We start from the raw sequence: 24,915 nt of genomic DNA, 5'->3' as shown, positions 1-24,915 counted from the left end.
TCACGGGTGCTTCATTGGAGCGATGTTTGATGTCAGACATATGGGGCTCAGTCTTTAGACTCCTGCCCGGTGACGCATAATCTGTTCATGGATATTCAGAAAATGTATCGCATGAGTTGTTACTGTAACCTTCTGCTGTAGTTAGTGATGGTGATGTCAAGGCCACGACAGGAAAGCAGGTCCCGCTATAGTGATAGCAGGTCACCATAGGAAGTGACATCAAAACATTTCTGTCATTAAAGACTTCAAGGGTTAAATCTCACTTTTGAGTGAATCTTTTATTTATTTTTTTATTGCAGTTTTCTTCCTGAACTTTTCATGGAGCCTACTTGAAAACTATATTTATCCATTGAATTATCCACTTTATGGTGATGCCATAACAGGTTGGAGTCAGTGTGGACTGACCGCTGACGTGCTGTTTAAAAATATTGAAGCATTTTAAGGAGGGTTGTACTGAAAAGTTAAAAAAAAAAACAAAAAAACAAAGCATTCATTATAAGTAAAGCACTGTTTTTTGTAAGAAGATTCCTGAGTGCCAATCAGGAGGATCTTTAATGACTTAATGTCCAGGGCGATTACTGTGGGCCAACTAACAACAATGCTGCCACTGTGTCTCCACATACTGTACAAACACACCGTGTCTACAGTGATGGAACAAAATGAAAGGGAAAAGGTAATGCAGTAAAAATATGGATAAAAAACGAAAAAAACAACAACACCACGATGCACCCAAATGCTCTAAAGTCATGGCTATTTTACCAGCAGGCTCACACTGCGAAGTGTTTGGTGTTAAAGCAGTGTTAAGTTGCCATGATAAGGTCACATGAGTATCTTTGAGCTAAACGAGTATCTACTATTAATCTAGTAAAACTAGAACACCTTGTCATTTAAACCGAGATTAAAGACCAATTATGCTGTTAACATCTAACAGCCACAACTGCTGTGAGACTTTTACTTGTTGAATACTCACTATTTAATTTTTGTTAAAATTATGAAGTGCTCAAATATTAGTATCCAGTACAGCTTTCTGTTCCACTTGATTAGGTGGTGTGTGTGTGTGTGTGTGTGTGTGTGTGTGTGTGTAAAATATGTAACCACTGGTATTGTTTTTGTATAAGGGTCAGTGTGATTAACTAAAATCAAGAGCTGTGAACGAGCAGAGCACATAGCATTGATAATTTGTAGACAGATTGACTTCAGTTGTTCGTGCAGTCTGAGAACCTGGAAGATTGAAATGCAAAATAATCACAAGTGATCATAAATGACCCATACTTACGGATATTTTGACATTTTCAAATAATCCAAATAGTTCTTCTCATTTCTCATGATGAGTTAGGCTTACATAAAGTATTATATAACGTGTGTGTATATGTATGTATGTATGTATGTATGTATGTATGTGTGTATGTGTGTGTATACATATATATATATAACATGCAGGTTGTTTGATTACACCATTTTCTCAAACACCTTTAAAACATTTAACAGGATCATAAAATTAGGCCATTATACATTAATAATAACTATTGGTAGTCGTAATCCACTGGATCTTTGTTGTTTGTCTCCGTCTTTGTTGCAAAGTGGTCATTTTGCATGTATTACCTCTGTAAGACTGTAAGTAGTGTAAGTACTTAAATAAAAGGCCATCCTACGGTATAGTTGAAACAGGGTTGTCCGCACATCTTCAAGCAATATGCAGCTGAACCAGGTTTTTCTCAGCAAACTTCCAAAGGCAAAACAGAGACTGGAGCACACTGATTGATTTTTACCTGTGCCAACAGACTAACGTTTCAACACTGCTGTGTCTTCATCAGAGTCAAAATGGACAAAGACATGAGGCAAACAATATATATAGTCAATCAAAGGTGTACAATTGTCATTGGATAAGTGGTTGAACAGGATTTCAGATCTATTGGATAATGAATCCCAGGGTGGGCATTGCCATAGTCAGTGTCCAAGTGCCACACCCCATGCATTAACGCCACACCAGAGACAAAAGAACACAGACACATCTTAAGGTTACAGAGATACAAATTACAGAAAGTACAGGTGCTGCATCCATCAGGTACAACAAACCAGAGGAAGCATGACAAATTGAGTTCTTCTTTTAGGCCAAAGGGCTCCGCTGTGTTGAGAGTGTGAATCCAATATGCCTCTCTGCAGAGCCGTGAGCGAGTACCAATACAGAATATTTTGTATGTGTGTTAGTGGCCTCTAAGTGCTCCTAGAGCCACATGCAGGGCCAGATAATGGTTTGTGGTGAAATCAGCTGCAGCAAGATGGGGTAAGCCTGTGTTTGGATCAAACAGATTCAATTTAATTACATAGGAAGCAGTGTTTCTACCCTGCTAACAACTTCCTGGGATGCTAATAGAAACATGCAGCAATTAGCTGTAGTGGCTGGATGGGCCTGGCTGCCAAACTAATTGGTAGTCAGCCATCGCACAATGGAGCTGGCCTGGCTTGACCTCTTTAAAGGGAATTTAGCTCAGGAGGATAAAACTGGACTGGGCAAGATTTTCATGTTAAAATCAGCCTAGCTCACACAAATTCAAACTCTGACTCTCTAGTACAATTAGTGATGGAACCCGAGTTAATTGTGTCTGTCACGAAATTAAACTTTATACAAATAGGGAGCCAGTCTGCATGTTTTCATTCCATCCAAAGTGTTGATTTCACTGATGAGCCCCACTTCAAAGAGGGAGCTAATCAGTGGAAAACCTGAAGCTCTTTGGTCAGAACAATAACCTGCAGAACGGAAGACCGCTAGATTAGAGGGAAGCAAGTCCCTCAGCCAAAATGACATATAGGGTCATTTTAACACATCCGTAAATCATCATATTAAATTATCATAGCAGCAACATACCATATGTAGCGGTCGAGATGTTTTACTAATAACATATAAAAAACATTCCCTTTCCGTTTTATTTCAAAACTTAAACTAGCTTGACGATTTTGTACAAAAACATACCTCTCTTCTTCCTTGTCGTGTTCTCATTTTCGACATCCACCAACATCCATCACCCTCCCCACCAACCCATGTAGATTATTAATGAACGTTACAGGGCGTACTCCTGGGTGGCTGAGCTGATCCAGGTGTTTATAGCCATCAGTGTCACCGTGTCCTTCCTGGTGATGGGGTCGGCCATGAAACACACCAGTAAGTTTACTCATGCTTGAATGTCATTCAGTAATTCACTCTGTTAGCATGCACACTTCATGTTGCTGCCATAGAGACAAAGTCGTTAGTGTTATTTTTACTGTAGTCGAATGGGAGCAGAGTTAGATGAGAAGATGGATATCACTCATGTCCGTAGAATAAATATGAAGCTACAGCCAGGACACGGTTAGCTTACCTTAGCATGAAGACTGGAGGCAGGGGGAAACAGCTAGCCTGGCTTTTTAAAGGGCTGGCCGCAGTGACGTCCTGGAGTCTCCTCGTGGTGCCTGGCAAAATCATGGTGACAACGAAACTCCAGGAAGTCGCTGCGCCCAACCAAAGAAATAGCTTGACACAAAGTCATTTTTCAGTTTTTGTACAGATTAAACAAGATATAACGTGTTAATTAGTGACCTTTTAGAGGAGTGGTAGGTGGATTTATTTACCTTTGGACAGAGCCAGGCTAGCTGTTTCCCCCTGCCTCCAGCCTTTATGGTAACTTGAAGGTTCCCTGAGTTTTAGACCTCTAGTAGTGCTATGGAGCTGTTTTTCTATGAGTGGATCCCTGTGTTGTTTATCTTGTGCATGCGGGTGACGCGTTCCACAGTCCTGCCAGCGGTGTCACACTATTCCACTCATCAATATGTGGCAGTTACGCGCCGAGGTATGCAGCAGTGCGCCAGAAAAGGCAGTGAAGAAGACTGCAAGCTAATAAACGTGGATGTAAATAATGCAGGATAAAAAATATTTTAAAAAATCGGCTTTGCAAATGTTGAATGAGGAAGAAAATGCATTCAACACATTTGTTAGAGCTCAAGGATAGACACGATGTGTTCTGGTGATAAACACTTCATATAAACATAATTTTTGTTTGTTTATAAGAAAACTCCACAGGGCCCCTTTAATCTAAGGCTGGCTGTAGCTTCATATTGAAGGGAAAGATGTTAGAGTGGTATCGATCTTCTAACACTGAGCAAGAAAGCGAATAAGCGTATTACCCAAAATATTGAACTGTTCCTTTAAGCATTAGGTATAAAGTGTTTCGTATTGACTAACTGGTTGGGTTTCTTTCAGTTGATGGTCTGGTGAGCTCGTTGCGGAGCAGCAGACTGGAGTGGCTGTCTAAAGCCTGGGAGCGAAACCTGCCAAACAAACAGCACATCTGCTCAGTGAGAAGGTGAGTACTCACAATGGGTGAGACGGGAGTGAAACCAAAGCGTTAAATTTGGTGGCTCATCTTTGGGATAACATGTCACAGCAGCAGTTTATACTTCACCTCCTCAAGAAAGAGCCTGAAAAAGTAAAAAAACAAAACAAAAGTGACCTGATATAATGGTTGATTTTAGAGACTGCCAGCAAATATGGGTATTTGGTTTGGTGTGCCAGGTCCACCAACATCAGCTGCTGATGCATAAACGTAAAGTTTTTTTTTTACAGCCTTACATACATTTGCCATGGTTCTGGTAACAGGCAACAGGAAGCAATAGTCCCACACAGGTATTTTCAGGTATTCTGGATGGCTCGCGTTGATGTTGGTCAGAGCTATCAATGCAATTATACGATGTGATATCTGCTTGAAGGAAAGAACAATCACCTCTTACTTAACAATAGTATTAAAACAATGTTTTGCCAACATTTACAACAAAAAAAAAACAGAAGTTGCAGTAATAATTGAAATTTAACTGCCGTTATTAACATGCTCACCATTTAAAATAAAATGGGGAAAAATATAATGTATAATTTCTGCCATTTTCAGCCGTTTTTTCACAGCAGACATTTTACTGTCAAAGCTGAAGTAAAAGCACAACATTGATGATGGCTGCCTTCAGTTAAAGTGTACCAATAGTAAGTGATGTCAGAGAGCCAGCATGCACAATGGCAGGACTCTGGGATTGACACGCCTAAATGGAATACAGTCATTATTAATGTTATTAGTTACACCTGTGGTTTTCCTGCCATGGCACATTTAAATGTCATCCATGAAAAATGCCCTAAATAGAATGGAGCAGATAGATCTGCAAAAGTAATATGTTAAGCAGTGGAGTGTGGGCTGATGAATAAAAGAACACCGGAGTGTTTAACATGTTTAACAAGTGCCATTTACTTCAACAGGTACATTCAGTAGTAGCCGCCATCTTGACTCTCTAGCTCTCTATACACAGCGCCTCAGCTAGTATGCTTTACGACACAGCAAGTAATATAACTAAAGTTATAAAACTGGGTTGTGGGTTAGCTTAGCTAGGTTGTGGGTTAGCTTAGCTAGGTTGTGGGCTAGCAAACTGACGCTACAGTTGCTGCTGCGAAGCTAACAGCCAGAGAGGACGAGACGGTTTCCCAGAGCCAGCACAGCAGCTCCAGACAGCGATGCTCACAACTCTCCTGCTACTGTAGCTAACATCACAACAGCAGCAGATCTTGGCAAACTAGAAAGTAAACTGAATGTCCGCGGGCAAGTCATTTAACGTTACCTGACACACAAATCATGGCTGGAATGGTGTTGTGTGGCTCGGTCGGAGCCACTGTGTTTGTTTCACATTTACACACAGAACGGACAGCTAGCGGACTGCGAGGAGATATTCGCTGAATTTGACAAAAAGACGTGTATTGGATTAGAATCGCCTACCCCACTTTTAAGTGCCCAATGTTATTCTTCTTCTGGTGTTTTTGTAGTAGTTACAAAGAGCATCAGGTGCATTCCCACCACCCTCTGGACTGGAGTAAGGCTGACCCTGATTTGCATGTAGCCCGGGAAATCCAAGACAAATTGCAATCAGATCTGTGATCTGGCTAATCGGGACACATACAGGATATGTGGCCGAGTGTAAAAGAAAGTGTATTGAATTGCATCTGGATTTTATCTGGATATCACACACTTGGCAAATGCAAATGGTGCCTATTGCTCTTCTCCCACTTTCCACGCAAATGCTTACTTCAAGACAACATGACAGTACATGGAGGACCCTTTGAGCTGCCGTCTCCACCAGCCTGATCAATATCAGAGGGTTTCTAACCCAAAAGCTTTTACTCTCCAGTGCTAGTCAGTTTGGAGGCCAAATTGTACACATCACTACCATGTTGTGAAACTATACTTTTAAAAATTAAATAAATTGAAATAAAAAACACTTTCCCAAGACTTCTGAAGAGCTTTTACTTCCCACTTAAAAGCTACAGACAACCCAAAGAAGCCTGTGTGTCAAAAACCGTGTGAACTAAAGAGTACTCAACACCTCCAAAGCCATTTTTACTGATAGTCATTGTGCAAATCATATCCTGCTGCAGCCAAAGTTATTACAAAGTTATTATTAAGCAAACATAAAATCTGTATTACACTGTTGAGTTAAATTCCTTCAGGCTCAAGACTTTCAAAGTTTCACTGCTCTTACACCATATTTCCCCAAAAGCCAGTCAAACCTATTTTTACAGTCTGTTTACTGTCGGATTCTTACTTTGTCTCTGCCTATAACTCGCTTTCTGGCCGTTATTATTTAACGTGCAGAACATTTCTGTCTCCCTTTACATAAACGAAGATGAAGAGGCTTGGCGCGTGTGTTTACTTTGACTAATTAAGTTGATCTAATACGCACCTGTCTCTCTTCCAGCATGGCTAAAGGATTCATGTCACTGCTTGGATTTGGTGTCATCTTTATCGTGTCTGTGTGTGATCCCAGGGTAAATGATAAACAAACACACACACACTTATAGTGATGACTGAAGAAAATTCCAATTGATGATGATGAAGTACTCGCCTGGAATTCTGCCAGTCACCGGCGTTTTCTCTCTCTGTCTCTCTTCAGGGCTTTGTTGTCATGTTGGACAAAGTTGTGTCGTTCTCCCTCAACACTGAAGTTGGACTGTTTGTCTTCATCATGATGAGAGAATCCAGAGAAGATCGATTCCAGTGAGTGCCTCTGGTTTTTCTTAATACGTCTGTCATGTCCATTAAACAGGTAGATCAGCCCATTGTTTTGTTTTTTTTCCTGACACTGACCTGGCCCAATCACATCTTTATCCCCCTCCCCCGGCCTTTGGGCTTCATTAAACAGCACATATGCAAAAACAGAGTATCAAAATTATATGCGTCGTCGGCCCACTTTGATCACGCACCAGTGTGGCTCACTGGCCCAGGCCCACTGCGATTGGGTATTATATCTGTCAGCCTCTCTCTCCCAGCCAGTTACTTTTGGTCCAGTTGATTCTAACTTTACCTGGGCCCCGCCCCTTTCCCATCTCTGTGGTGGCATCCCATGGATAGCCAGGAGCGGAGTAAGATGGACAAATACAGAGAGAAAAAACGTAAAGGTGGTGCCGAGAGAGAAGAGGTTGAAGTCCCTCGAGGCCGATGCAGCCAAATGTTTTAAAATGGCAATTAATTTGGCGCCGTAACCAGTCAGTCATCTCGCAGTGAGTCCGGAGGCACTGGCAGCAGAGAGGAGAGCGAGCAGCCCAGTCAGCCCCAGCCCAGCCCAGCGAGACCAGCGAGACCAGTTCAACTGTTAGTCAAGGTTCTGCAGCTGAAGCCGTAAGACAGAAGACAACAGGGATAAGATAAGCAGGGTTCGGGTTTGGCTAGCTGGCTATTTAGCTACACTGGCTGCCTTTTGTTGAAACATGTTCAGCTTTTCATAAAGTCGATGTCATTGTCACTTTTCACGAACCGACCAATCACAGCCTGGATAGGGCGGGACATTAAAAATAGTCTGACGTGCTACGGTTAACTTTCGAAATGTTGAACTCATTATGCATGAATGGTCGTGATTATTGACAAGTACTCAGCATTAACAAATTAGAGACTAACCATTTTTCATTACAAGGATTTAATGAAGGAACAAAATCTACAAAATGAAACCGCTGTATTGTCCAGTTGGAATTAATATTATACTAGTGGTATATAGTTTACTATTATATGAAATGGTATGAATATACTAACATTATATAATTAATGTATTCATACTATACTAACATTATAGTATTATATTAACATTTTACTAAGTAGTTATAAATATTGTTCAGTAATCTTAAGTATAAGTGTGGCTTTGGTTGTGTGGGTGGTTTTTTTTTGGGGGGGTTATTCGGTGGGCCGGTCTGAGTCAAAAGGTCCAGGGCCATTTTTCATGCCCAGTCCAGCCCTGCTGCTGCTGTTTTCGTCTCCTTGAATAACTGCTGGAGTGCAGTGACCTCACTTTGACCAGTAACGCACACGGCGTATATATGTGTTCATATGTCCATTTGTTATGTTGCTGTGGGTTTCTGGCTGTATAGTGAGCCTTTATATACTATAGTAAGTTTTACATTAAGTCCAGCTATAATGTGAAAAGCCTTCATTTGAGCACATCTCACGATTTGCAGTTTGCATTTAAAGCAACCTTTCTGAATATTAAGAGTATTTTTATTAGTTTGAGTCTCATTTTCACTTGGATTTGAGCAATATAGGATTAATTGTGATTCCAAATATTTAGCTGTTATTCTAGAAAAATGTAGTTTTCCCATCACTTTTCACTATGGGCTTAAGTATCAACTTTAAAAAGTTGGTAACGCTTTATTAGTGTTAGTGTTTATCAGATCTGCAAATTCTTAATCATTTCCTAGCAAGTTTTCTGGAAAGAACTGTGTCATTTTGGTTCTAATTATAGGGGAAATAGAGACAGTGTTTATTTGCTACCTTTCCATTGCATTTATAGTATAGTATAATAACATAGTTTATTAAAGTGCTACTGTTACCTGTAGAGTATTTTAGTCAGAGCACAGCAGGTCAGCTGAACCTGCTAAAATGTCAATGTTGACTACACGCAAGCATACAATTCGACATATATGGTGAATTACCAATAATCGATACTGAATTAATATTTATGTGGGTTTAAATGGAGCTTTTATTTAAAGTTAGTACCAAATTACAAAGTTATTTTCAGGAAACTTATTAGGAAATTATGACCCTGTGAAATAAAGCGTTAACCTAAAAGCTGGCTATAAGTTGTGCTTTAAATCCCGAACAGTTTTCCTCCATTGCACCATTCCATCAAATGGAGATATTGTCGACGTCATTTTATACAAAATTTCCCCAAGTTGAGCTTCAGATATTTAGTATGTTTGGAAACTTTGGGATCTTCTCTAGAAATGAAAAGAAAGTTCTGTGAATGTTTGACTGCACAGCTTGGTCAGTGCAGTTTAATCCTTTGACAACATTAATAACAGCTGTTGTGCAATAGTCAGTAACCAAAGATTAATGGCAGTCAGAGTTGGAGTGAAATGCTCTCTCTCTCTCTCTCTGTCCTATCAGAAACCTTGCAGTCCCTCTGCCAGTAGGTGACTGTGTCTTCAGCCTCAGTTGGCTGCTCCCCACCTACTTCCTGTTTGCAGTAACCTATGATGTCCTGCAGACCCTGGCAGATGTGGCTCATTACCTGCCTTTCTACAGCCACAGTCAGGACCCACACAGCCCCAATCTGACTGGGAGTCTAACAGCAGCCAACCTCTCCGCCCTGCTCTGATCCTCGCAGCCAGATACGAGACGGACCAGTAAGAGCTGAAATGGCCAAAAATCAGAAGCTTCGCAAGTGCTTTTATATTGTATTCACACTTACCAAGCTCTTGATACAATTTGATGATAAGCATTATTTGTTTTTGGTGGCCATTTTTGTGTTTTCGCACTCCACTCAACTTATCAAGCAGAGGGCGCTCTTTTCTTTGTCTCTTCAACTACGGTGGCCTCCCTGCTCATGCAAAAATTTGTGGATGATATTTTAAGTCTACACAAGGCAATCAAAGTTAAATATAGTTTATTACAACTTGGGTTTCATCATTTTCATAGCTTCAGCCATCGGTTGAAACTAAAACCGAACCACATGCTTTGTAAATCTAATGAAATGTAGCGTTTTAGCCCTGAATTGAAATGAGCGTAATTGTTCTCCACTCCGCATCAGCGTGCTCACTGAGTTAGACAAAGTTCGGCCGGGGGGGTTTCCTGTTAGTCTGTTTGTGAGCTGACATGCATGCTCTCACATCAAGTCAGTTTTGGTTCAGGCATGATCCCTCCATTTATCCTCCCAACACACCAACAAGCCTCAATATTAGAGAATGTTAGAAAATGACAGCCTTTTAAAGTTACATAATTATTTTCTATTATTTATTGCTTTTTTGCAAAATGATACTGTTTCACCGCGGCCCATTAGCAAATGTTCCCAAGCCCAGAGGCCGGAACCTCTGCTCCGCTGCATTCTGTTGAATGTCTTCCTCTCGGATCAGATGGATTTTCACCAACATTTTGTTTTCATTCAGTTCAATTTTATTTATGTAGCGCCAATTCATAATAGAAATGATCTCATTGCACTTTCCCTATAGAGCAGGTCTAGACCGAACTGAAGTAGGATCCTATACATGCAAATAATTTAGCTGTGGAATCCAATTTTTGCAATCCACTAACTCTACAGCACACTCCAGTCCCCTGAGTGGAGCCAGTGGAATGCAACTATGAGGTTTCGTCCAAATGGCTGCAACTTCCCTTTACGTGACAATGTGAAGTACCAAAAAAAAAAAAATCCCTTTCTCCCACTTTGAAAACATGCAGAGAATGAAACAGGACTCTTGATTGCGTCTGCCACCAGCATGACAGGAACACGAGGGGAGGTTCAGGCTCTTCAAAATCTTATTAAAGCCAATTTTTTGTGTGTTTTGACATGAATAAAACTTGGATTCATGATTGACATCAACATGAGTACTCTTACTCCACGGTGTAAGGTCAGCACCGACACTACACGGCGTTTCTACACACACACACAAATGAAAACTCAAAACTCTTATCAAAATATATTTTATTCTGGACTTTTGTTTCACTGATCTGACGTAAATGATAACAGATCGATGTGATGCGCGTTGCAGAAAAAAAACAAAACAAAGGCTTGGAGACCCCATGGGAGAGATGCAGCTTTGCTGACATGATGCTCTGTTGTGGCGGCCATGTTTACCCAGACAAACTGTGTGACCTAAGGATGGCATGAACACATCAGAGGAATATTCCCGTGCGAGATATTTTCATAACTGTTGGCTCAAGTGCTTTAAATACAGGGAAGAAAAAACAAATAGTACACAGAACTGTAAATAGGAACACATGAAATCTCTAAGTCCATTAGTAGAAATCTCCAATTTATTACAGGGGTTACAGGAGACAAAGTTGATTTGTAGTTATACAAACATTTCTCAGAAGCAGAGGTGCTCTGGAGGCAGATAGAATGTTTTTGGTTTCATTAAACCTCTGAGTGACTCCAAACTTGAATTGTTAGGTCAACATGTATGTTAACTTCATTTTTGGGCCAATTCCTGATGCTTCAGGAGGATCTGATTAGCCTTTTCACTGGGGTTCAGTCTAATACTACTACAGTTCTTTGGCTCCGGCCACTGAGGTTTAACTCAAGCACGGCATTATAATTGTGTGCGCGCGTTTTTAGCACAGACAAAGCTAGAGTAGGGAGTGCGTCCTTAGTGACCGGTGATCCAACCAATGTTCGGATCGGAGGCAAAACAGCCAATTACAGATACTTCAGTTATCCAGTTGGCTGGAATGGAAGCACACTGTTAAACGAGCACGCAGGCAAACCTGAGAGACTCTTAAGTGCTCAAGGGTTTGGGAACACAGAGCAGGGAATTTGAGAGAGGGCAAATGAGAAAAACGCTTATGTGGATAAGAGCAACCACACAAACAAATTTACCGAGCAGAGAATAGATCTAAAAGCCTCTATAAAATATAATTGTGCATAAAATCTTTTTCTGTGCTCAAAATGTCCCATTGCCCACTAACAATTTAGACACTCCATATTCAACCAATGAGATTATATCTGCCTCCAGAGTTTCTCCACAGAACATCTGAGTGCCTCTCAACTGTAGCGATGGAAAAGGGGGAACAAATTCCCTCGAGTCCTGGCTTGATTGAAAAATTACAATTTTATTCAATTTAAAGAGTTACTCTTTTGAACTGTCTTACGTGTAAGCCAAGAGGAGTTTCAGGAGAAAGTCATTTTCTGGGACAAAGCTTCCCAAAAATATTCAAGCAAAAGAAAAAGTAAAACATTTCTTTATTAAAACAGCAAATTTAGTGGTAATTTGCTCCTGGGAAAACTCTTCCCAGGCAAGGTGCCTACAGAATGACAGCTCAGCTCAGTAAGCCTTACATTACAGGGTCAACCTTTTTTTGCAATATTTGCAAATAGCATCAAAGTAACAAAAGGAAATCTTTCAAATTTATAGAACATGGAAATTAACACTGCCAATAAATCATCAATTCACATTTTTCAAATCTACAAAGAAATTACAAAAATGTAACTTTAAATTTGTCTTTAAAAGAGTATAAAATGTCTTGTCAGTAAGGAACCTCAGAATAAAATGCGAGCAGAATTTTGGACGTTAAGAACGAAGGATGGAGGTGAGAAGGTAAAGGCAGCCTGTTGACAAACAGCAGCCCAAAGTCACTGATGCCCTCCTCTCCATGCCAGAGAAAACTGGGTGGGTGGTTGTGCGCAATAAAACAGTAAAACAAAAATCTCAGCAGATTAAAATTTCAGTTATGTAAGTCCCAGAGGCAGAGCTGCTGCGGAATAATTAAGTGAAGAGCCGAGGAACAGACATTTCCCATAGCGGACAAAGTTAGCCAGCTGGCTAATTTGAGACAAAATTTTGGTCGAAATACAATTTACGATATCAGTGGCAATGACGTTTTTCGCCATTCGTTCATGACACGGCAATTAGGAGATTGAAAAATAAACAGGCAGCCTCACTACCTCAGGCAAATATGGCTATTTTGAAGTTGGAGGTTTAGCTACAACAGCTAGCTTAATACAGCCAGGCCGAGGCTGTGTCCAAAATCACTTCCTCGGTGGAGTTCTCTTTGGCTCTACGCTCTGCGGTGTACATCGCTGAGATTATTTCTGCCTCCAGAGCATCTACCTCTGAGAATCTCGAATCTGCAAAAACTAAAAGCAGACACTTTAAACGAGGTGCTTAGCTTTTTCATCACACATGATTTGAGGCCTTTGAGGGTGAATCAAATTAGAAATATTTGAAGTTTTACAAATGATGTGTAAACTCACTAAAGCCTTTATCAGCAATGTAAAGGAGGACACTATTCATTCACCACCAGTTCCATAAATTTGAATGTTTTGTAAAGGTAAAAAGAACTGCTGGAATCCTATTGGCTGAATACAGTATGTAATCTGAGATGGGACCTGACTAACTGTTGCATTACCTAAAACCCAGAACAGCCTTGAACATTCAGACAGGTGGAGGTCAGCTTCTTGCCAATTGAAACTGGCCGGAGTCCAGGGAGAACTGTGGGTAAAAGCATGTAGATCAAATAGTGCGCAGGGGAGCGGTTTTTAAAGCATCTAGATGTACATCATGGCCAGGTGGATGTACACGGGGAATCCAGAGTTTGCCCTCTGGAGAAGACAAAGTGCAGGTCAGACCGTGTGACCCAATCTCAGCTGCAGAAAAAAGCCTTTATGTTTGCCACATCGGTTTGAAATCATGACGAGGACACTGTTTGGTGTGCATGTCTGAGTGTGTGTGTGTGTATTTCGCCAATTAGTAACCTGATCAGCCCCTGCCCCCTCCCCCAAAGATAAAAAATATAAAAACATTGAAACAAGAGATCTGAAATTTAAAAAAACTAAGTGCCATCTTATTTTATGGTGGAGTTGATATGTCTGCACAATGAGATCCAACTAGTAACAAAGATCAACACTTTTTTCATTGTTTTTCATTTTGATGACGATGAGCATGGTTTAAAGATCAAAAAAGAAAAAAATAGCTTCCAAATTTTGGTACATATACGGATCTGTAACTTTTTTTTGTCTATCAGTTTTTTCTTTTTTTCACTGCGTCCCTTCTGTTCTCTGTAAGAGTCTGCACAGATAGAGAGGGGCACTTCCATCCGTCCGTTTATCCATCCGTCTGTCTGTCCATCTGTTCATCCCTGTGTCGGGTGCTTGCTTCCTGTTTCCTGTTTCCTGCTTCCTGTCTGTCAGTGGGCGGGGCCATGGTCGTAAGCATGAGCAGTACGCAGGGCAGGCAGGGACAGTCATTTGGCTATGTACACATTCATGGTCGGTCCATGTCTTCCAACAAACGGCAGCACTATTTCCGAAGGTCTAGTACACACACCTGGGACAGAAGAGGAAAGAGATCAAGCTGCAGGACTCATGAAAAGCTATCGCAATCAAAGCTAGAGCCCAGTTAATATCCATCTAGAACATCCATCCAAACAGTCGAGTGTAGACTTACAGATCCGTCTGATGCGCTGGCTCCCACTTTGTCCCCTGCTGCATTCCAGCAAACCTCAAAGATTCCCCCCGTCCCTCTGTAACTGTGGACTAAAGCGCCCGTCTGCAGCACAAGAGATGGAAGCAGAGAGTGAAGGAAGGGATAATAGGCTTTACGCTGTTTCCAGGAGAAAAAAAAAATCCTATTCTATTTTTTTTTTTTGCTGTATTTTGACAAATAACTCAGCCCAATGGTGTACATAAGCAAGCAAAGAACCGTTCACAACAGTCCGCAGCAGGAGGCTTAAAACTGCAGGAACTGATTTCTTTGGCCACTTGGGGGCAGCAGTCGTGCGTCTGTCCACCTGGTGAACTCAAGTCCAACATTCAATATTTTCTTTAAGCTCTGTTTTTACATCTGTCTCTTTAGCCTCTAAATCTTCTGTGTGGAATCTTCGCTATGTTTACCAGCTGGTCACTAACTGTATCTAGGCTGTCTGCTGTTCGGTGCTGGGAGGGCGGCACAGCCGGTTTGTCAGAACAGCTGATAAGTGTTGGGTGGGTGACAGCTGAGTTGCAGGCAAAACCAAAACAATGAGCTAAAAGATGCTAAAAAAGCTCAACAGAGCTGAAGGGAACTGTCAGGTGGAAGACTCTGTCGGTTTGTCACTACCTTTAAAACTGCACCTTCAGTATTGTTTATATTAATGGCTCTAATGTGTAAAGTACAACTCTTACAACACCCACCAGCTTTTTTCACCCGGTGTATGTATACTCTAAGAAATGAAAAACTGAGGAATCAGTCAAATGGCACGTTTCTATCGTATACCTTATGTCATATTCAATTTAGTCCCGGCTGTGCGTCAGGGCTTGCAGCTATATATTTCTATTTATCATTATGTTTGCTTGAACGGTGTGATGTCACGTGACTTTATTGAGCTGGTCTTTATGGCCAAAAGATCTCCATTACTATGGCTTTCACTGCACAGGTTAACAGGGTATTCGCACTGTTTTGAAGTGTACAGGTCACATACACACTGTCCCTACCTGTGTATTCCAGATGTGCACGCATTTGTCAAAGGAGCCACTGGCCAGATGCCGACCATCTGGGCTGAAAGCCACGCTGTAGACTGGCTCCTGGTGTTTAGTCAGCGTGTGGATACAGATTCCTCTCTCCACGTCCCAAAGACGTACTGTGGAGTCAAACGAAGCACTGTGGAAGTACGAGACAGGGACAAACAGGCTTATAGAGGAGCTGCTGTGGAATCAGGACTCTTACAAGTGAGATGTTTCAAAAAATGTACCTTTTATTATGCAAGAATGTGCACAAATGCAGGTTTTGTATGAAGTTTGGGTTGCTCTGCTTCGCTCTTTTCGAAACTTGTCAGATTGTATGATAATTAAAACTTCAATGCGTTAAAGTAGTCCAGCTCCGACAGTACTGTCAGACATTGTTCCACATGTAAACGCTGATCGTCAAATATATGACAGCTGTAGCTCCATGAGTAGCAACCCCAACACTTTGACTCCAAATGTACTGTGTGTGTTTAACAACACACTTTGTGATGTAAGGTCATTAAACGCTAAAAATCAAATGAATGTACTTGAAATTGCATGTTGGAGGCTCTCATTAAAGCACATGGAGAGCAGGAAAAATGAGCAGCTTAGCATTTATTTTCATTGTAATGTATGTTTATGTATGAACTGCAACATTATTATTAACTTTGTCACTTTAATGAATCGTTACATAGCAGGTGAATTAAGGACCAGAACTGCCAAAATCAAAAATAAATAAATGGCTCAATAAATAAATATGCCATTAAATGCATTAAAAATATTAAAATTAAATCAATTTATAAAATGACACAAATTGATATTTGTTTTATTTTGCTTCTATATTTATTTACATTTGTATTAATTCCCCTGTTTATTTACTTTCCAATTTAATGTTCCATTTTACATTTATACATTTTTTTAAATGTATTTAAAAACAAAAGCACACAACTTTTATAACTTTATTCACTGATTTTGGTGAAACTGGATCATATTTTACGGAGGGAATATTTTCTGGTCTTCCCTCTGATGTCCTCCAGCTTTCGGTGATGTACGGAGTTTGCTGATGGACAGACGCCTTTAACTACCTGTTGTTAGCGGTTAGCTACTTTAGCCGTGCTGCTAGCTGTCTCAGCTAACGTTACAGTTAGCAGCAAGTGAAGCTATCTGTTCGTCAGTAAACTCCGTAAATCGCAGAGAGTTGAGGCAGAGCAGCCGGAGGACATCAGAGGGAAAAATATTTTCTCCATAAAATGTGATCCAGATGAGAGTCCCGGTCGGAGCCAGCTGTGCGCCGACTGGCCCTCAGCAGCCGGAAGCCACCGTTGTGGCAGCAAGGCATGTGTAGTCGATCTATACTCAGAGTTAACCCTGTGCCACACGGCGCGCCTCGTCTGCATAATGAGCAGAAATGCATAAAAAAATGTAAAAAGAAAAGACAGAAATAAATAAATTTGGGGAAATAAATGGAGGGAAAATGCAAAGGGGAAATAATACATTTAAAAAAAACCTTTAAATAAATAAATGAACAAATTAATAAAATGGAGGGGAATGGGGAATTAAGACAAATGTAAATAAATTAAGTAAAGCAAACACAAATATCAACTTGTGTTGCATTTTATAAATTATTTAATGCCTACATTAATTTTAATATTGGTGCATTTAATGGCTTATTCATTTATTTATTGAGCCATTTATTCATTGTGGATTTTGGCAGTTCCGCTCCTACAGCACTCGTTAAAAAGTTAGACACTACAAATGCAGTTACACGATATTCAGCTACAAACTGCTAAAAGGCCGGCGTGTCCTTCTAACTAGCATGCCGTTACTAATGCTGGGATGTTTGGAACACACACAGACACCAACCTGGCTAGCATGAGGTTAGCGCTGGGATTGTTCGTTCCAGGGCCAGTGGGACTCCATTTGATGGTGTAGATTTCTTTACTGTGGGCCTGCAGGTCGTGGACACACGAGTCCTGCTTCATACTCCAAATCTGGAAAAAGAGCAAAGCAATAATCAACAACGTTGTCCTTCGCTTTAATTGATATTTAAATCGCAGGTGTGTTAACGTGCAGCCTACAGCAAATACAGTTACACGAGTCAATATACAATATGACCACTGTCTGTCATCAGTTTTTGACACCTGAGAATCTTCATATTTGAAATGTCCTGCCTCCTACCTAAAACGATTCAGGCAACACAGAAGTGAACAAAATGACTTCCCAAGAGCAGCACAACATTTGCATCTCTACTTAAAGGACGATACGAGCAGGGAAAACGATTAAACACCAATAATCACGTTTATTGTAACTCGGATAGCATTATAGATCACGCGAAACATCTAACTCTATGTACTCCGTGTTTCAAATCATTTGAATCAAAGACCTCAGTTCAGGGCCAGTGAGATGGACTTTCCCTTTTCAGAATCCCAGTCAGTCATAAAGAACACAGCCTTCATTTTAGGGCTCATCACTTTCAGGTCAAGCGAAGCAGCGATCGTGACATTAATGACACAAGATGTCCAGTGCGTCACCAGGTTTAGCTCTCAGCTCACCTTCAACGTCATATCGTCTGAGCAGGAGGCTAGCAGGTTCCCTGTGGGATCCCACTTGATTGCATTTACTTCATTCTGGAGAGAGAGAAGAGAAGGATGAAGGGTTGTAGGCGCTCCTTGTTTATGTATATTACCGTGTGTTGTGTGTTTGTGCCGTCCAGGATACCATTTGAAATGGAGTAACTAAATGCAAAATTGATCTTGAGGGAACAGCGACAGTAAAACGTTTTCAATCTCATTTGGGTGCTTTGGACCCTTCAGAAGATACACATCAGTAATGAGGATACAGATGTGTAACTATACACACACACACACACAAACCAACCACTTACTGTGTGTCCCTGGAATGTTTTAATGGGTCTGTCCTGTCCCAGTTTACAGACGTGGATGCACATGTCTGTACTACAGGAGGCGAACGTATTGTTGCTCTGCCAATCCACGTCTAGTGCTGGAGCTGCGGAAGATAGACAGATGGATGTTAGCAAGATCAAAAATCTACTGTAAGACAGTACAGCCAGGTAAACAGCAAGTGCCAAACTCAAACATTCTCAGTCACAAGAGATGTTTTTGTACCTGAATGGAAGGGAAACTGTTGTTTGGCTTCTCCTGTATGGGCATCCCATATGATTGTTGTCTGGCAGAACACATGTACATGTATAGTTAGAGCTAACAATGACTACACACTGCATTCGTTTGATCAATTCCCATGGGAAATCATGCTAGATGTTGACCTCTGGCCAAAACAAGCTAATTTAGAGAACAGATCCTGGTTTACCTTGTCTACTCCTGCACTGAGAATAAAATTGCCTTTTTTATTCCACTTAAGGGCAAAGATGGGACCTTTGTGCTGGCCAAGTGTACTGGCCAGGTTTCCTGTGGAGCAAAACACACAGAAAGGGAACAAAATCCGTAAGTATCAAACAACAAGCCACGAAGGGTCTAAATAACACAAAATGGGTCAATACCTGACGGAAAACACACTGCAAGCCTGACAAATGGATTCAGTGGCAGTATGCAAACCTGCCTCTAGGTGGCAGCATTGTTCAAGGATTAACTAAGCCATGTAACACGCTGTAGTACTGGATAAGCAAAGGATCCACAGCACAGTGATTATTAGGGTTTCCACAGCAACACTCGCGTTCATCCTCTAATGGGATTTGTTGGGTCTCTGTAAATACTATAAAGAGTTCGGTCTAGACCTGCTCTACAGGAAAAGCGCAATGAGATAACTTCTGTTATGAATAAGCTGCTAATATACAAATATCTGTATAGAAATACACGTTTATGTAATTAAGAACTCTCGTTTGAAATTTTTGAATTTGACCCTAAATCTGTGATATTGCGGGGTTTCCTAAGAGCAAACAACACATGCTCATGTTAAATGAATTTAAGTCATCTCACCATCCTTCGTCCATATTCTGGCAAAACCGTCGTAGGAGCCCGTTGCTAACAGCGTGCCCTCGCTCTGTCAGAGAGAAGAAGAGGTGTAAGAATGAGAGAGTGTGTGTCCAGGCGCTCTGAATATTTGCTGTGATTCAGCTGCTATTGTAAGAGGGGCCTGTGTTTTCCATCAGCCACATTTCCAGGAAATGTTTGCCTCTGCCCTTGGCTCAGGTTTACGATCCATTGGCCGAAGTAAAGGAAAATTCCACTCTGATACTCTTCCACTGTTAGACATCATCAACAGTTGTGTTCAGAGTGCTCTGGGAGTTCCTCTGTGATGAGGCGTTTGTTGTTATTTGCATTTCTGGTGTATGTACAGGTCTGCACATGCAGTACATGTTGTTGTTGTTTTGGCTTTCTGTGCATGTCTGAGTGTTCAAATGTTTAAAACAATGAGCATTAGCATCCAAAGTATTTTTCTTAACATTGGAAATCATCATAAAACCATTAAACACAAGCATACTTTTGACTGTAAAGTAGCACGATAACATATGAAACAGCACTTTGACATTCAGAAACATTTCTACCATTCCCACAACTTTGACCTGGTCCCGTATTTTAAATGAATGCACCCATGCAGGGTGACTCACACGTTACATCATGTGTGTGTGTGCGCATTTGTGTCAGCGCGCTTACATTCCAGTCTAGCGAGGTAACGTCTTTGTTGCTGGGGACGTCCTGTCCTCCCTCTCGTATGCAGTGCCTCAGGACCAGCTGCGTGGAGCTGCTTGTACTGTTCTCGCTCAGGTTCCAGATACGAGCCGTCGAATCGCCAGACCTGAGACAGACATTTCTGATCGTCACACTGGGCCTTCTAGCTGTTAAACTATGAGAACACAGATACCACGTAAACCATGTTTCCACAGGAAACAGGTTCCACTTTAAAAGTTGTTTGGACAATTGTTGTTTGATACAACATGTTATGCTGTAGCAGTCAGGTCTTCTTCATCATTTGATTTGATTTTAGCTGTTGTTTCGGGTGACACACTGTCATGCACCATGCACCGAGCTGTGTTCAACTGTTACGCATGACCTTCGGTAAAATTCAAACGCGTGTTACTTTCAGTAACTCCTTTCATTAGTTTTTAATTAGCATTAGCGTGAAATCATTAATTTAGACAACTGAAATGCGTAAAATGATAACACAAGATGATCATATTATCACAATGTCACTGAAAGCCAATAAAGGATGATAATACATTGATTGAATATCAAGGAACCACAATTAACTGTTTAAATCAATTATCAAACACTTGCTGGGGACCTTTGTTGCATCTCTCTGCCGCCGCTGTCTAATAGAGGTGTGCGAGCGTGGAACTAGCATTTAAGTAGTGTTGACTTGTTTGATTTGTACAGAGTGAGAGACCAGCGTCAGGGGAGAATGGTAGGAGAGGTAAGGTGACTAACCCTGATGCCAGCAGATCGCTGACTGGGTTCCAGGCACAGATGAAGACCTCGGACTCATGGCCCCTCAAGACCATAGCCTTGTTCTGAGGGATCTCCACATCTCCGTCCACCTCCATCAGGTCTGCGTGGTTGTCTAAGCACGGAGTGTGATGGGTGACACACACACAGCGAGGCAGGATGTCAAGTTAACAAGCCAAGAGTGGCCAGAAAATGCATTGTCATCAACCTTTTGGTAAGGTCTTTGCAATTCTCCACCGCTGTCGATGGCTGATCATCATAGTGCTCTCTAATAGTGAACATATTACTCACTGGCTAAGGCATGGGCTCCATTCTCCTCCCCGTTGGCAGTATTCTCTCCGTTCTTGGCGTTGCTGGCGATGCTGCCTCCAGTGGCCGTTGCCGGTGCCGAAGCGGCTGCCTGCTGCTGGGCCATTTTGTCCCGGTAGGCCTGCTGCCTTGTCTGAACAACGTCAGGCATCACCGCATCAATCAGGGACAGAGACTCAATGGGCCGCCCGTCAAATAATGTGCCGTCCTGTAGAGCAGGAAAATGAATAGGTTAGAGAGGAAACGCAGGACAGGAGAGTTTCTATCACCTTGTTTGTGTCCCACCTCATTGATGCTGACTTCAGCCTCGACGTACTGCAGGCCCTTCTGGATGATGCTGATGAGGGCAGCAGGTGGAACCAGAGCACCATTGATGTTGGACTGGCTGATGTGACTCTCTATACCAAACGTAAACGCTGAGTGGGAGAACCCTGCAGAGGAGAAGAGAGGGAGGAAGAGGGCAGGCGGGGAGAAGGTATTTTGAGCATTGGAAGGCAGCGACATGCTGTATATCACAGGAAATAATATTTCCCTCATATTTTTTAAACAACATGATTTATTAACAAAATACATTTTGTGTTTTCTTCACTGCCATAAAGCCATCTTGTCCCTCACACACCACTGCTACTATTCTTTTCACATGCTCGAGCATTCCTCATACTAGCCGACGTTTCTTTTTGAGGTTCTAAAAGAGATCGTCTGTATCGCGACTGTATACAATGCAGTCAGAGGCTCAAATACTCAATGTATTCAATAAACAAATGGCATTAGCGAGCCCATATAATGGTGTACGCCTCCACCGGTGTGTGTCTGTATCAGTTAAGCTGTCCAACCTCTCATGATGATTTTAATTAGTAAATGGAACATGACCATATGGGAATTTCATTTTTCAACCCAACCTGGACATTTGTTTTACTCCCAAAAATGATTCAAACTACATTAAAGTCGTGTTCAGCTTGTCACTGCACATGGTGAGGACAGGATCAATATGTCGAACTTAAAGGTTAATGTCAGTCAAAAGACCAATTCCACCACAACTGCACCAGCTGAGCACGGAGCCCTCCATCTATGAAAAATGATGACATGGCCGGGCCATAACCCCGGCCTGTAATCCACAGCAAATGCATGATTTCATGCACAATTCTCTCTCCGTCGCCTGATTGCAGATGGCTGTTTTTGCTCCACCTTTGTGTTCGAATGAAAGATGGAACAATAATACAGCCGTGACAGGACGTTTTGATTTACATGAACCGTCTGTGCCTTACAAAATATATTATGTAATGCATGTGTTATGAGGCATAGGAAGGTAAGTTACAGGTAGGGGTGCTATATAAATGCAGTCTATTTACCATCTATGATTCATGCAGTCGTGGATGGCCGCCCCGCGCTCTGTCCCACTGTATGGCTCAGTCTGACTGAGTGAGAAGAACTGTACACACACACACACACACACTACAGACAGGCAGTGCTGCTTATCCACCTGGGCCATGCAGTTGTGTGTATAGTGCCATTCTCCCGCAACAACTTGTCTTCACTACACTGTGCCTTTCATACAACAACAAGCTGACCCACACAGACGCTGTTGTGTCTACACAGCGACCAAGCTGACCTAACAGCCTAACGTGCAGCTTTCAGGCGTCTGCAGGAAATACCGATATTACAAGCAACAACAGGGATGGTGATTCTCTCAGTCATCATGGAGGTGCACAATATATAAACATTAGTAAAAATAAAAAAATATTATATATATGTAGTGTATTAAATTGCATCTATTGCATCTAAAAAGCACTATTAAAACAGCATTTATTTACTTTTTATAATAAAAAAATTTTTAAAAGCATGTCCCCGCTCACATTTATCTCTTACTGGTTCTTTTTTCTTTTCAATACACTTTCACTCAATGGTACTGATTAAAAAGAAATAAATTGCTAAATATATCTATATCTATCTATACATACGCCATCACTTTGGTGGCGCTTTTGGCAAATATATAATGACCCAACGATAATGACTCAAATTCTTATGATTGAGAACTTCAATAATTTAAAATTATGTGTGACTGCTTCCATATAAAACCCAGTTCGTTTATTAATAACATAATTGCTACGCCTTCAACCCGACACTGGCAGTTCTAGTTCACATGCTTTCAATTTGGAAATAATGAAAAACTGAATATTTGGATGTAAAAATCGGATTGGTAGGAAAGCAAGCCACTAACCAAAGTTATGTTATGACAAAAAAAAAAATGCAGACATGATGAAACAAGGACTTGAGAGGATACCTGACTCCTGTAGGTATCTGTAGACCAGGAAGTTGACCTCATCACTGCTAATGCTCATCTTTACTCCTGTTACACCATGAGGTCAGCACGCACACACCTAGCCTAGAAAGCAGAGAGAGAGAGATTCATCAGTGAAGGGAAACACTCATCATAACACTACCGCCCAATGCACATGATATATGCATACAACACATGTGACTGCGGTATAATAAAGACAATTTGAAGATGGCCGGATCTGTTTCAACGTAATTTTGTTACTAAAATTATACTGACCTAGTATATGCCAAAGTCTAGTCTAGTTTAAGGTTTACTACATGGGTCCTAGTAAAATATGTGCAATTATAAAAATGTACAGACAAATGTTTTTAATTTCTGTATCCTTGTTTGAATATACAATTTAAACATGATTACATACAGCATATTAGAGGATTTATTCAGTTTTAAGAGTGCATATTTAAGGCAGCTTGCCACAGCCTTTATAAATAGAGAGAAAGCCTACTTAGTTAGGTAGTTGGTTAGATGTTGACTAACACAGAGGGCTCTAACAATAAATGTGAACCTGCTTCAACTTTTGCTGGAATATCATCAGGCAAGGCACTGTGTTGGCCAATCAAACACATGCAAGCACACATTCCTGGCACGTTACTTTGTAACGTGGACGATTTATTTCTTCTGTAACCTCACAGTCGTCACAACAAAACATCCAGTTATTGTCACTGATCATTTTCAGAGCAGTCAAACTGGACTTCCAGGATCATATTTCATCGCCTCACTGGTACCTGAAGCAACATGTCCCCACCAACCAAGTCCCTTGCATTTTTTAAGCATGGCCGTTTTCGGTCTTAATGCCTGCAAGTAACGTTAGCCTTATTAACAAGGCAGAAAGTAGCCTACAGATGCCTTCAGCGGCCTCCGTCTGTCACACGAGCCCTCAAGAGTATCATTGCAATGATTCCCTCGACACACCATATTTGTTGGCAAGCCTGTCACAGTTCTGCCTACAATTTTTGCATATTGCGATCCAATCACAATGCGGGCGGAATCAAGGTAACAAGAACGTATTTTAATTCCACGTGTAAATGCAAAAGTGCCGTGATCAGATGTCATTCTCCAGCATCCAGATACAGATCAGATGGTAATACCAGGTGGAAATGGGATCGTGGTTGAATACTCAGACCCATCTGGCATCAGGCACATCCGTAATACAACCGTCAAACATCAGGTTTCACCTAGCCTGAACAACATTTCCCACCTGTGCTGTCACAATGCCAAATTGTCCAGTTTCAGCGGGGATCAGATGGACGGTACAATGTGTCAGACAACTTGAACACGCCTTTTCACAGCCGTAACTTAAGGCTGAAATCAGGTACCATTGTTGAAATACTGGGGATGATTTACAGTAGCTTCAGGTTAGCTGGTGTATTTCCACAGAGTCGAGAGAGTTGT

General features: G+C 41.3%; 2 protein-coding genes across 4 annotated transcripts in view; one reads left to right on the top strand and one right to left on the bottom strand.

The window, feature by feature from the left end:
* The window catches only part of si:ch211-51h4.2, an 83,632-nt gene extending 72,769 nt beyond the window's left edge, over positions 1-10,863 (top strand). For all 3 annotated transcript variants that reach the window (XM_044198583.1, XM_044198584.1, XM_044198582.1), the window contains exons 14-18: positions 3,046-3,160; positions 4,235-4,337; positions 6,760-6,829; positions 6,955-7,058; positions 9,435-10,863. In XM_044198583.1, the coding sequence (XP_044054518.1) occupies positions 3,046-3,160; positions 4,235-4,337; positions 6,760-6,829; positions 6,955-7,058; positions 9,435-9,645 (603 nt within the window). In that variant the 3' untranslated portion in view covers positions 9,646-10,863. The remainder of the gene's footprint in view (positions 1-3,045; positions 3,161-4,234; positions 4,338-6,759; positions 6,830-6,954; positions 7,059-9,434) is intronic.
* Positions 10,864-10,948: 85 nt separating this feature from the next.
* tbl1xr1a (tbl1x receptor 1a) overlaps positions 10,949-24,915 on the bottom strand; it is a 43,836-nt gene continuing 29,869 nt past the window's right edge. The window contains exons 3-16 of the mRNA XM_044198585.1: positions 23,470-23,571; positions 21,474-21,619; positions 21,171-21,396; positions 20,862-20,994; positions 20,091-20,232; positions 19,413-19,476; positions 18,787-18,884; positions 18,585-18,645; positions 18,344-18,465; positions 18,012-18,086; positions 17,323-17,450; positions 15,451-15,616; positions 14,426-14,527; positions 10,949-14,305 (exon numbers count right to left, since the gene is read on the bottom strand). Of these exons, the coding sequence (XP_044054520.1) occupies positions 14,279-14,305; positions 14,426-14,527; positions 15,451-15,616; positions 17,323-17,450; positions 18,012-18,086; positions 18,344-18,465; positions 18,585-18,645; positions 18,787-18,884; positions 19,413-19,476; positions 20,091-20,232; positions 20,862-20,994; positions 21,171-21,396; positions 21,474-21,619; positions 23,470-23,527 (1,548 nt within the window). The 5' untranslated portion in view covers positions 23,528-23,571 and the 3' untranslated portion in view covers positions 10,949-14,278. The remainder of the gene's footprint in view (positions 14,306-14,425; positions 14,528-15,450; positions 15,617-17,322; positions 17,451-18,011; positions 18,087-18,343; positions 18,466-18,584; positions 18,646-18,786; positions 18,885-19,412; positions 19,477-20,090; positions 20,233-20,861; positions 20,995-21,170; positions 21,397-21,473; positions 21,620-23,469; positions 23,572-24,915) is intronic.

Source organism: Siniperca chuatsi, linkage group LG6 (genome assembly GCF_020085105.1).
Source record: "Siniperca chuatsi isolate FFG_IHB_CAS linkage group LG6, ASM2008510v1, whole genome shotgun sequence".
Taxonomy (NCBI): domain Eukaryota; kingdom Metazoa; phylum Chordata; class Actinopteri; order Centrarchiformes; family Sinipercidae; genus Siniperca; species Siniperca chuatsi.
This window is presented reverse-complemented; position numbering and strand designations above follow the sequence as displayed.